Raw genomic sequence first — 13,303 nt, 5'->3', positions numbered from 1 at the left:
TAATCAGATTTGTATGTCAGTAATGCTGTGGCATGGAGGAGGCACTGGAAGGACAGACTAGATGGAGGGAAACAGGAAGCTCTTTAAGTAATCCAGGCCAGAAATGATGGCACAAATTGGGGTGCGGTGGTGGCAAAGGAGATATTTAAGAGATGGAAATAATATAATAAATAGGCATTTATTTATCTATGTATAATTTGCCAGAGGGCATGTGTGCTTACCAGAGAGAGAGGAAGTGAGAAAGTACACCCCAGGGAGGATGGCCATACCATAATCCCTTCTCTTCCACTTCTCTCAAGATTTTGGGCACACACACACACACACACACACACACACACACACAGTGTTTTTCAAGCCTCTGGGTCTGGGACTCAAACTGTGTAGTTGGCCATGTGAGATCCAGTCACCTCAACCACCATACCAATGGCTGGCCCTGCATTCATTTATCAAAAACCTATCCAACATGTGGTATATTTCAGGGACTGCTCCCAGCACAGATACACTAGATCACAAAATCAATCAAAATAGGCCCAGCCACCATGGTACGTCTGATTGACGTTGCTGCTTTGCAGGCTGAGGCCACATGAGAGCAAGTTCCACTCCTGGCCCACCTTAAAAAGTCAGGTGTGGCAGTGTGGGCCTGTAATCTCAGCGCCTCCAGAGGCCACGATGAGAGAATCATCACCATATAGCAAGATCCCATTAAAAACAACCACAAATCAATTCTGAAGTAGTTAAGAAGATAAGTAAACAAAATGTAGGGCCGGCCCCATGGTGGTTAAGGTAGTGATAACCGTACATGGCCAACTGTAGTTCAAATCCTAGCCTAGAGGCTTGGAAAACTTGCCTAAAATCCTGTTGGGGTAGAAAAACGGAGAAGGGATTGTAGCATGATCATATCTTACTGGGAAGGGGTGCTTTCTCCCTCTCTCCCTCTATCTCTGGTGAGTGAATGTGCCCTTGGACAACTAGGAAAAAAAAAAGATAGGCAAAATGTATAGCATGCTCTATAATAGTAAGTGCCAAGGAGAAAAACAGAGAAGAGAGAAATGGAATCTTACAGGGTATAGCCATGGGGGGAGAGTTGCTGTTTTAGATATGAGATGAGATGTGAAAAGACCTAAGGAGAAAGACTTCATAGAAAGATGGAGTTAGCCATGTAGGTCCTTGGAGAAAGAGCAGAGAGAAGAAATGGTAATGTACAAAGATCTTGAGATCCAATGGGATGAGGAACATCAAGGGAACAGTACCGGCTATGATTTGAATGTGTTCCCCTCACATTCATCAGTGGGAACCCCCATGACTCACTCCTGGTGGGTTTACAAGAAATAAGTCCAGAAGATGAATGGACATAGACACATGCACTCCCGTTTACTCATCCACCCTAAAGCCCTGCACCACCGTAGGACTGCACCAGGAAGACTCACCAAATGTACTTTACTCTGGACTTCTGAAACCACGAGCTAAATAAATGGCCAGGTGGCGTAGTGGTTAAGGCACTGGACTCCCACATGGCTGTCCGTAGTTTGAATCTCGGACTTGGCAGCTTGAAACTCACACCAGGCATATGTACATGTGTGTCCAAAATCCTGAGAGGAGGCTGGAGGAGAGAGGACTACAACATGGCCATCCCTTTGGGGGTAAGTTATCACTTTCTGTTTTTCTGGTTAGCACATGCACCCTATAGCAAAAATCTCTCAAAAAATAATAATGATGGGAACCAGCAGTTAGCATAATGGCTATGTCGCTGGACTCCCCCATAGTCGACCACGGTTCGCGTCTCGGACCCGGTGGCTTAATGTGCGTGCATGCCCAAGAGCCCGAGAGGAGAATGGAGGAGAAGGGATTGCAGCGTGACCATCCTCCCTGGGGGGTGATTTCTCGCTTTCTGTCTCTATGTCTCTCTCTGTCTGGCGAGCGCACGCACCCTATAGCGAAAACCTCTCCAAAAAAAAATAATAATAATGATAAAAGACCTAGTCTCAAGTATATCCTGTTATTAATAGAATGGTACCTGATACTTGTTGAATAAATATTAGTTTCTGCTTAGAATCTAGATCAAAAGTTGTCACTATGAAGTTTCTGAACCTAAATGTAACTCATTTGCCACATTCCACAGCGATCGGGGAATCTACCTCTTATGTTCTCTGAGTATTAACGTGCACAAGGATTAAAGGTCTTTACTTCATGTAGATGTGTCTGACATAGGCTTAAAATATTTTTCTTTACTAGAAACCCAACAAACCTACTTATTTTTTCAATTTATAGGTCTGATTTTATAAGCCTCACATCCAAGAAATTTCTAGGCACTTAAAAATAAAAAAAGACTTTCAGGGCCAGAGGTGTGTAGTTGCTAAGGTGCTGGACTCCCATGTGATCAATCATAGTTCAAGTCCTGGACCTAGCAGCTTTAAACTGATACCGGGTGGATGTGGATGCGTGCCCAAAATCCCCAGAGGAGAATGTAGGAGAAGGGATTGCAGTGTGGCCATTTCCCCTGGGGGTGATTTCTCACTTTCTCTCTCTCCCTGTCTCTCTCATGAGTACATGCACCCTATAGCAAAAGTCTCTTTCTCTCAAAATATGACCTTTGATTAAATAATTTATTTTTCTTTAATTAGAAGGGGAAACCATGTTCTGCTTAAGACAAAAAGATGGAAACTCCAAAAGTTTAAGTTTGATCCATTTTTATTATTGCCATTTGTGGGTATTCTCCCAAATCTCTACCTAAGTCCCAATGGTGTGTGTTCGTCTCTAGTCTCTCTGTGCTGAAATGTTTGGCACTGGTGTGTGAGGTATCTCTCAGGGAACAGAGCAGTGGTGTGTGGATGAAATGTCGGCGACCTGATGACATTCAGTGTGAAATGCCACTCCATACAGTATTTCAATACATTTAGAGAGGCTGAAGATTTTATGTCAAAAAAAAAAAAAAGAAAAGAAAAGAAAACATGTGAATTATATAAAATTTATGTGTAATTAAAAATAAAAATATATCATAAACAAACATGTATAGTTCAAATTTTGCAAAGCTTTCAGATAAGCCACAAAATCATGGAAATACTATAATAAAATTATTTTTGTCCTTCCATCACGTTGTCCATAGGGCCAGCTCCCAGGGTATTTTTCTATTTGTATTACATGAAATCAGCTTTCAGCTAAAAAAATAGGTGGTTATAAATGAGAACTATCTGAGCCTCAAAAGGTGATATAGACAAAAAAAGGTAATTAGGAAAAGCAGAAATGCCAACATTAAAATTCAGATTCATATTCTAGTAGATGTGATCAATCTCAACCTTGTAAACAAGTTTTCAAGAAAACCAGGCACTTAGTGTCCTTTAACTTTATATCCAACGACTGCATCAAACCTAATGTTGATCTTCCGTTTTAAGATCACCAGAAAACGCTCAGGAAGGATCCTAAAAGAAAAGCGCATGAAAACAATTAGGGAGATAAAATGAAGTGCTCTTGTAAAATACCTTCTTTTTGAATTCTAATATTTAATTTATTAGGTATTACATCACATTTATCTTAAACAAGATGAAAAATGTCAACTCTGAGTGGATACTGTATGTCCTTTTCCATTAAGTTCATTTCTTTTTCAAAAGAGAAAAGAACTATTTAGGCTTCTGGAGGATAAGAGCAACTTGAAATGTTTAACTTTTGAAATAAATCTATTCTTTCTTTTTTTTTTTTTTTTTGAGAGGTTTTTGCCATAGGGTGTGTGGGCTCACCAGATAGACAGAGAGAGACAGAGAGACAGAAAGCGAGAAATCACCCTCCAGGGAGGATGGCCATGCCGCAATCCCTTCTCCTCCATTCTCCTCCTGGGATCTTGGGCACACACGCACATGCACCTGGCGTGAGTTTTAAGCCACCAGGTCCAGGACTCGAACCGCAGTCGACTACGTGGGAGTCCAGTGACACAGCCATTACGCTAACTGCTGGTCCCGTATTCTTTCATTTTTCAAAACATCTAAAAGAGGAGATGTATAAAACTGAATGGTTGAGATACTGAAGTCTTTATAAAAAGAAGCCTAGAGGCCAGCAGTGGCGTAGTGGTTAAGGTGCTGGACTCCCATATGGCCAACCATGGTTCAAATCCCGGATTTGGTGGTTTGCTTTCTACTTTCTCTCTTTCTCTCTCTCTCTCTCTTTCATGCTGGTCAAATTTTAAAGAGTAATAAAATTAAATAAAATAATTACCTAGAAACAAAAACCAGAAGCCGAGGGCTAGCAAGTAGCATGAAGGTTAAGGTGGCTGGATCCCACATGGCTGGTCATGCAATTTGAGTCTCAGATCTGGTGGCATGGAAAGCACACTAGGCGCGTGTGCATGCATGGCTCAAATCTCAGAAGGAGGGAGAGATGGAGAGGAAGGAGTTGTGGGTGACCATGCCTCTTGGGGTTTCTGCCTTTCTTTCCATTGCTCTTTCCTATAAGCACAACACTTTCTGGCAAATTAAAAAGCAACAACAACAACAACTTAAAAACTTGTGTAAATTATTCAGTTCATTTACCCAACAGCTATACCAATCTGGCTTTGATGACTAAAACTTGTGGTTTTACAAATTGATGGGTTTCAGGGCCAACGTGGTGGCATGGGTGCTGGACTGCCACATGACTGACCATAGTTTGAGTCCCAGACCTGGTGGCTTGTTTTCTCACTCCCCCCTCCTCTCTCTCACTCTATCCCTCTCTGGTCAAATTAAAATTAATTAATTAAAATAAAATAATTCTTGGGACCAGGAGTTGGTGTAATAGCTATGTCGCTTGCCTCCCATGTCGAGTCCCAGACCTGGTGGCTTAAACTCACACCGGGCACGTGTGCATGCATGCTCAAGATCCTGAGAGGAGAATGGAGGAGAAGGGATTGCGGCATGGCCATCCCCCCTGGGGGGTGATTTCTCGCTTTCTGTCTCTCTGTCTCTGTCTTTCTGGTAAGTGCACATTCCTTATAGCAAAAACCTCTCCACACACACAAATAATAATAATGATTCTTAAAAAAAATTGGTGGGTTTCTTGGTGCCAGCAGGGGGCATGGTGGTTAAAGTCCTGGATTCCCACCTGGTTGACTGCTGTTCAAATCTCATACATGGCAGCTTCAAAATCGCACTGGGCACGTGCGTATGTGTGTGTGTGTGTGTGTGTGTGTGTGTGTGCCCAAAATCCCAGGAGGAGGATGGAGGAGAAGGGATTGCAGTGTGGCTGTCTCCTCCAGGGGGTGATTTCTCACTTTCCCTCTCGCTGTCTCTCTCTGGAGAGTGTATGAAACAGATGGCAAAAACATTTTTAAAAAAACCTGATGGGTTCCTTAAGCCTATTAGTTCTATTAACTTAATTCCTTTCATTGTACTTATCAATGGTCTGATGTCAAAGATGAGTAAAAACATATAGAAATGCTCATTTCCAACGCCAACAAACACAACTGTCACTTACCTTTCCAATAATGTTAAAAGCTTTATAGAAGATGGAACAAAAATCATTTTCTGCTCGGTCAGGATCCCATTCATCAGCTTGTCTACGACTTGCTCAGGTTCCAGAGTGGGGCCCAAGCTGAAACAGAGGCAGTCTTTAGTACAAATCTTTTCACCGAGGCCTCAGTTTTAGTGTGACATTAAATAAAGAAGTTAAGTTACTATGGGAACCGTAACATAATTGACTTGCAGCATCTAGCCCACGATAGGTGCTGAGCAATGGCAGTAACTTCACCACGAATGATTATAACCGCATTTTAATTATTGCTTATGATACTATTTCACACTGCACCAAACATTCCAGGTAGTTATCCCATTGAGATTGTATAACTCTTTTTTTTTTTTTTTGAGAGATTTTTGCTATAGGGTGCGTGCACTTGCTAGAGAGACAGAAAGCAAGAAATTACCCCCTGGGAGGATGGCCATGCTGCAGTACCTTCTCCTCCATTTTCCCTTGGGGATTTTGGGCACATATGCACACATGCCTGGTGTGTGTTTTAAGCTACTGGGTCCAGGACTTGAACAGTGGTTGACTATGTGGGAGTCCAGCAATGTAACCATTATGCCATCTGCTGGTTCCTACATCACTCTTTTGAAGATGGTACCATAATCCCTGTTTTACAAGTGAGAATTACAGTAATAAGTAGGATTTAAAATGGTTTAGCTAGATTAGGACTGACGGATTGACTCTTGAATCTTCAGCTTTCTAGGGAAGGAAATGAGATACCACTATGTAACTTTTACATATATACTGAGTCTCTTTTTATAACTATAGGTATGTGCCTGATCTTCACATGGAAGCTTGATACTTTTTAGGTCTTGATTTACTTTTTAGCACTGTTACTTAGTTACATCTTCACTGTGTAAGCCCCTGTAGATATGTATCACAGACTAGCAGATGGTCCCTAGAAAATGACTTTTAAAAAATCTGGTGTTGGAACCAGCAGATGGTGCAATGATTATGTCACTGGACTACCACGTGGTTCGAGTCCTGGACCTGATGGCTTGAAACACACTCGGTGCATGTGTGTGCACACCCAAAATCCCAAGAGGAGAATAGAAGAGAAGGGATTGTGGCATGGCCACCTCCCTGGGAGGTGATTTCTTGCTTTCTGTCTCTGTCTCTCTGGCGAGTGCACACGCCCTATAGTAAAAATCTCTCTAAATAAATAAATGAAACAGAATAAATAATTCCTGGAAAAAAAAAAGACCTTGAAGGTGTGACAGAAAAGAAAATAAAAAGTAAAAGCAATGGCTTTTGGCATTGAAGACAGCGGAAGCTTCAGGAGGCTGAGTGGTCCTTCTGCAGTGTAGGCAGATGGTGTCAAGGAGGATGAGTCCAGAAACTGAAAAGCTGCACTTGAAAAGCATGCAGAGACAAGTGCTCTTGGCAGCACGTTGCTCCCAGGTTTCGATATTCCCAAGCTCCCTGAAAGCTCATGGGCACCTGTGTACACAGTGTCGCAGCCTCCCCGGTCTGCAGCGTGGCCTTGCTGACCTGTCGGTCAAGTGGCACTGCCTGGCTGAACTTCCCTTCGTGTACCTGGTCTCTTGACCTAAGGTTTTTAGTCCTATCCCCATCAGAGAACTCCTTACTGAAATGTAATGACTGTCTGATATCATAACTCTAAAGGGTCAAAAGAAAAGGCTTACAGAAAATTTCAGTATCATGGCAGAATAAAGTCTTTTTTTTTCTTTTTTTTAATGTTTTTGTCATAGAGCACGTGAGCTTGTTAGAGACGGAGAGAGGGAAAGTGAGAAAGGGATGGCCATGCTGCAATCCCTTCTCCATTCTCTTCTCGTGATTTTGGGCACACATGCACAGATGCCAAGTGTGATTTTTTTTTTTGAGAGATTTTCGCTATAGGGCGCGTGCGCTTGCCAGACAGACAGAGAGAGACAGAGAGACAGAAAGCGAGAAATCACCCCCCAGGGGGGGATGGTCACGCCACAATCCCTTCTCCTCCATTCTCCTCTCGGGATCTTGGGCATGCACACACACGTGCCCGGCGTGAGTTTTAAGCCACCGGGTCCAGGACGCGAACTGTGGTCGACTATGTGGGAGTCCAGCGACATAGCCATTATGCTAACTGCTGGTTCCCCAAGTGTGATTTTCAAGTTCTGGGTCTGGGACTCAAACTGCGGTCCACCATGTGGGAGTCCACACCACCTGCTAGCCCCAGAATAAAATCTTACTCATTGGAGCCAGTAGATGATGTGGGGGTCAAGGTGCTGGATCCCAAACCGCCTGCTTCTATTCCCGAACCCCAGCATGGCCATTCCCCCTGGGAGGAGTGATTTCTCATCCCTTCCCCCCTCCTCCCCCGCAAGTGCCTACACCCTATAGCAAAAAATCTTTAAAAAAAAAAAAAAAAGAATCAAATTTTAATCATTAAAATGCAGTATGTTTTTTTCTCTGACATTCTAATGTTAACGAGAGTTGCAAATTGTATTAAATCCAAATATTCATAATGGATTTTGTAGAAACTATCTAAAACCCAGCCAGCTCCATGGCCTGGTGGTTAAGGCAGACAGATCCCACATGGCCGACCATGAGGTTCGAGTCCTGGACTTGGATGCTTGAGAGAGACGCTGGACGTGTATGTACTTGGCCCGAATCATGAAAGGAGGAAGAAATGGAGGAGAAGGATCGCAGAGTGACCATTCTCCACGAGGAATACTTTCTCCTATCTCTCTCTCTTTGGTGAGTACATACACCCTCTAGCAAAAAAGTTAAAAAGAAAGCAAGAAAGGAAAAGAAAGAAAGACTATCCAAAACCTCTTTTGGCTAATCCATTGGGAAGAAGAGCGGAGAAACACAGAAGAAGGAGTATTTTAGGAGAACTGTGTTTGATTCTCTACCATTTAAATAGCTGAATAATTTTGGAGAAAGCATTTCAACTCTTTGAAGCTTGGGGTTTTGTTTTTATTTCCTTAATCTGAAAAATGGGGTTAGTATAGTCGTGTGGTGATTAATGTTTAATAACTAACTTCCCAGGAGACAAGAATTCCAGTTTTGTAGCATTTGCTGATTTTCCATGGTATAAATTCTCCCACCACAACTGATTTAAAACAAACAAAACATTTTTTAGGGAGAGATTTTTGCTATAGGGCATGTGTGCTCGATGGAGAGAGACAGAGGGACACGAAGTCAGATATCACCCCCTGGGGATCTGACCATGCTGCAATCCCTTCTCCTTTCCCTTCTCCTCTCAGGATTTTGGATATACATGCCTATGTGTCTGGCATGTTTTAAGCCGCCGGGTCCAGGACTTGAACTGCGATCAACTACATGGGAGAGTCTAGTGATGTAACCCTTATACCATCTGCTGGTGCCCCACAATGGCTGATTTTAAGCTACCAACATGACATCACTGAAGACAAACCAACACCAGCATTCTCTGGCAGGTGACAGTCACATGGAAAAGTACACACGCAGGATAGTCATCCATTCCCACAGTGACTATTAGAGACCTAAATGTCCACCAGATGAGACTATCAGACCTAAAGTGTCATGTCAACATTGAAAAAAAAAAAGAGTAAAGTAACTACATACTGAGTCATCTGAAAAGTCATGACATTTTTTGCATAGAAGAAAAATACGTCATGACTTTTCTGACAACCCAGTATCAACCACGGGAAGCGGTAAAGTCATAAAGGTAGTCTGCAGAACATCGTGTATGTTTCTGTGCACAAAGAAAAGAAATGCATTAAGATAAGAAAATGTAGCCAGTTAAACTGGAAAACTATAACTGGAAATATAATCTTTTTCTTAGTTTTTTTTTTTTTTTTTGGTTTGTTTGCTCACTGAAGAGACACAGAGAGAGGGAAAGTGAGAAAGCACCCCCAAGGGAGGATGGCCAGGCCACAAGCCCTTCTTCTCCATTCCCCTCTCAGGATTTTGGGCATGCATGCACTCACATTGCACCTGGTGTGATTTTCAAGCTGGGTTGGGCACTTGAACCATGATTGACCATGTGAGAGTTCACCACTGTAACCACCAGGCCACCTGCTGGTCCTGGAAATCTAACTTTTTAATAAAGTGGTTATCTAGGAAGAATAGCATTTATAGTATTTAAATGCAATAAAGGTATTTCCAATGAAATAGTTAATATCCATTTTAAAGAGGATGATTCTCAGGGAAAACATTTCAATTTAAAATTTATGTTAAAAAACAAATCTAGCAGGTCAGAGAGATCTGGGTTGAAATCCCAGTCTACTGCTTCAGGGCTGTGTAACCTTGAGCAATGTTCTTAACTTTTCCCAGTTTTACTTTCTTTTTCTGTAAAATGGAATGATAAGATTTGCCTTAAGGAGCTGGAAGGTGGCGTGGTCATTAAGGTGCTGGATTCCCACATGGCTGACTGCGTTCAAGTCTCGGACCTGGTGGCTTGTTTTCTCTCTCTCATCAAGTTGAATAATAATAACAATAAATAAAATTAAATGAATAGTTCTTAAAAAAAATGACTTATCTTGCAGCATTGTTAAAAGAATTAGAGCAGGTGTAGGCTAACTATGCCCGGGGGACCAAATTTGACCTTTCAAGATTTGAGATTAGTAGTAATTTATGTTACTAGAGTTTTTGGTAGTTAGTAGACCCTCACTCATCTTAAAAGACTATTTATTGATATCAAGTTTATTTAGTACAAATAAATTATTTGTAAGAATAAATTATTCATTCCAAACTTCCAAAAAATTCATCAGATTGCCTGATTACATTCCATTCCAAACTCAGATTATGCTGTCTTAGAACCTTTATAGTAAGCCAGTTTCTTTTTTTTAAAAAAGAATTAATTAATTTTATTTATCATCATTATGTTTTTTTTATATTTCTACAGGGGACATAAGCTTACCACAGAGAGATAGAGAAAGAAAGAGAGAAAGCAAGCCACCAAGTTCAGGATTCGAACCGCAGTCAGCCATATGAGAGTCCAACACCCTAACTACCACACCATTTTTTTTTATTGCAGGATGTTACATGTGTAAATAAAAGAACTATAACCTACATCTAGATGTGTTTAAAAAGAGAATTTAGAAGCCGACTCTTTGGCTCAGTGGTAAAGCACTGCTCAAGAGATTCTGGACCCCACATGGTGACCGTGGTTTTAATCTAGACTGGTCTGCCTGAAATGTGTCTGGCACATGTGTGAATGCCCAAGGTCTCATGGGTTGGAGGATTAGTGGAAGGGAAATTCAGTATGATCAGACTTAAGTCTGAACATTAATATGAAACAAATTATTCCAAATGTAGCCATTTATAGGTTGGTTCAATTTTCTTCATTCAGAAAGGCTCTGTGGGAAGCATGGTTTGAATCTTAGTCCTGCTGCTTATGGAAAACTTGTCTAATCTCTCTAAGCTTCAGAATTCTCATTTACATCTTCCTCAAAGTATTGTTGTAGGATATAAGAAAACGACAGATTTGGGGCCAGCAAGTGGCGCAGAGGTTAAGGGGGCTGGATTCCATATGGCTGACTGTGATGTGTGAGTCCTGGACTGGCAGCTTGAAAGTCATGCCAAGGGCGTGTGCCTGTGTACCCAAAATCCTGAAAGGGGAATGGAGGAGAAGGGACTGCAACATGGCTACCACTTTGGGTGTAATTTCTCACTTTCCTTCTCTCTCTTTCTGTTTCTATTTGGTGAGTGCACATGCCCTACGGGGGGTAGAGGGAAGGAGAAAAGAAAAGGAAATGACATTTTATTTAGTGTCCAAAGTATAAATAGGTGTTAAATTAGGGTATGGGTTCTCTTTCCTCTAATTAGAAGTACAGTGCCAGGTTTCTATAGGAGAACCAACCTTACCTTTGGGGTCTATTCTAGTACCACCATAGCCTCACCGGGGTTCACACGGCAGGACCAAGCACCTAGCGTCTGTCTTAATCAAGTTTATAAGCCAGAACTGCGTTAGCTTGGGAGTCACATTTTTCCCCCACAGCAAATTTCATAATTATTATTACTTCTTTACTCACGAGAGTGCATGCATGTGCACACGACAATGGGTGACGTGAGCAGAGAGGAGAGGAGAGGAGCACCCTCCATAAGGTCAGGCCAAGCTGCGACCCCCTTTCCACCAGCTTGTCAGATCTCAGGCAGACAGGTGCATGCCTGGAGAGTCTCATGCAGATCGGGCCAGGGATTCTGATGGGTTGACACGTGGGATCAGGCCTCTTAAGTGGAGCATTACTGCTACATGGAGGCAGCCCAAGTCCTAGTCTTATTTTTAAATTGTACTAGTAGAGTTCCGCCAGGAGAGGGCACCCTTGCTCACATTAAGGTTAGCTGGGTGCAGTCTTATCCCGGGGACAAGGTTGGAAAATTCATTTAAGCTTACAGATAGAATGGTGTCTGTTTTTAAGTAATGAAAGGTGGTCTGAGAGAAAAACTTGACCCAAACATGTTATTTTAGTACCTAAATCCTAAAAATAATAGGAGAAATTAATAATAAGTAATAAAAATAAAAATAGGAGAAATTCGCAAGTTTTATGTTTGACCTCCAATAAGTTTTAGTGAACTCTTATCCTCTGCTCTTTCTCAGCCCCACTCTCCACCCTTCTCCTTTCATTCTAGGATCCAGTTAGGATTTTCCTGATGAAAACAGATGAATTTAAGCACTTCTGAAATACATACCCATACCTTTGTTTTCTAACACGACTGTGTCTCAAAATGGATTCTCAGGGTCAGGCCCTGAGTGCAGCAGTTAAGCACCACGCAGAGGAAGCCGGATGGCACATGGTTGACCAGGGTGAGAGTCCCGGCTCGGGTGGCTTGAAAAGCACGCTGGGTGTGCATGCATGTGCACAAGACCCCAGCGGGATGGAGAATTGGAGGAAAAAGGACTCCTGGCCCCCCTGGGGTGTAGGTGGGCTCTTTCTCTTGCATGCACATGTGTCCTTTGGCATTAAATAAAATAAGATTTTCAGCACTATTTGAGAGATGCTTGGGGCTGGAAATCTTTGGTGAGCTTCCAAATTTCTACCTAACGTTAACTTTTGTTAGGTGTCTGCTTCAAATGTAGGAATGCGGTTTTTACAAACTTTGGGGATTTCAGTATGCCACACTTAAGTCATCCACTTATGGGCTTTGAAAATATTGCTATTTCTGGTGGCCAACCTGTGGGGTGACTTAAAGTGCACTTGAAATAAAAAGTGCTATGTTCCCAAGCAGCCACACTGAATATTCCTCATTACTATGAAATATATTTTCACCAAAGGAAGCTGAATTCGGGGAGAGTGGGCAAGTTGAGTGGGCAGAATTAAACATAAAAATAGAATGTCATCATCACAATAAAATAGAGAATTCAGAAATAGATCCAAATAAGCATGTGAACTTATAATAATATAAATTTCAAATCAGTGAGTAAAATGTTAATCGTTCTGCAGTGCAGGACAACTTGTGAACTATTTGGGGCAAACAAACTACCATGGCTTCACTTCTTAAATGACAGTCCATCTGGCTAAAGGTAAGCTCTAAAGAAAAAAGTGCAATCGTAAGATATGTACTAGAAAGAAATATGGGTCGATATTTTCATAAGCCTGGGATCAGAAATACGATTCTAAATACCTTACAGAATATAAATACCATGAAAAAAAAATTGGGGGAACAGCAGTTAGCATAATGGCTATGTGGCTGAATTCCCATGTAGTTGACCGCGGTTTGAGTCCTGGACCCGGTGGCTTAAACTCACACCGAGTGTGTGTGCGTGAGTGCCCAAGATCCCAAGAGGAGAATGGAGGAGAAGAGATTGCGGTGTGGCCATCCCCCTGGGAGGTGATTTCTTGCTTTCTGTCTCTCTGTCTTTCTCTGTCTTTCTGGCGAGCACTCGCGCCCTATA

At 42.0% G+C, this 13,303-nt stretch overlaps 1 protein-coding gene and 1 long non-coding RNA gene across 2 annotated transcripts in view; one reads left to right on the top strand and one right to left on the bottom strand.

Moving 5' to 3' along the window:
• Positions 1–2,670: 2,670 nt before the first annotated feature.
• Positions 2,671–13,303, bottom strand: part of HSD17B11 (hydroxysteroid 17-beta dehydrogenase 11) — a 29,312-nt gene continuing 18,679 nt past the window's right edge. Inside the window, exons 6-7 of the mRNA XM_006143265.3 lie at positions 5,437–5,553; positions 2,671–3,416 (exon numbers count right to left, since the gene is read on the bottom strand). Of these exons, the coding sequence (XP_006143327.1) occupies positions 3,326–3,416; positions 5,437–5,553 (208 nt within the window). The 3' untranslated portion in view covers positions 2,671–3,325. The remainder of the gene's footprint in view (positions 3,417–5,436; positions 5,554–13,303) is intronic.
• On the top strand, positions 7,867–13,070 carry LOC102491797 (uncharacterized). The gene is made up of 3 exons (XR_333786.3): positions 7,867–8,178; positions 12,040–12,214; positions 12,852–13,070. It is a non-coding gene; the product is annotated as an uncharacterized LOC102491797 (long non-coding RNA).

The sequence above is a fragment of the Tupaia chinensis genome, unplaced genomic scaffold, assembly GCF_000334495.1.
Source record: "Tupaia chinensis unplaced genomic scaffold, TupChi_1.0 Scaffold000094_1, whole genome shotgun sequence".
Classification (NCBI taxonomy): Eukaryota; Metazoa; Chordata; class Mammalia; order Scandentia; family Tupaiidae; genus Tupaia; species Tupaia belangeri.
The sequence above is the reverse complement of the archived record's forward strand: the minus strand, read 5'-3'. Positions and strand labels throughout refer to the sequence as shown.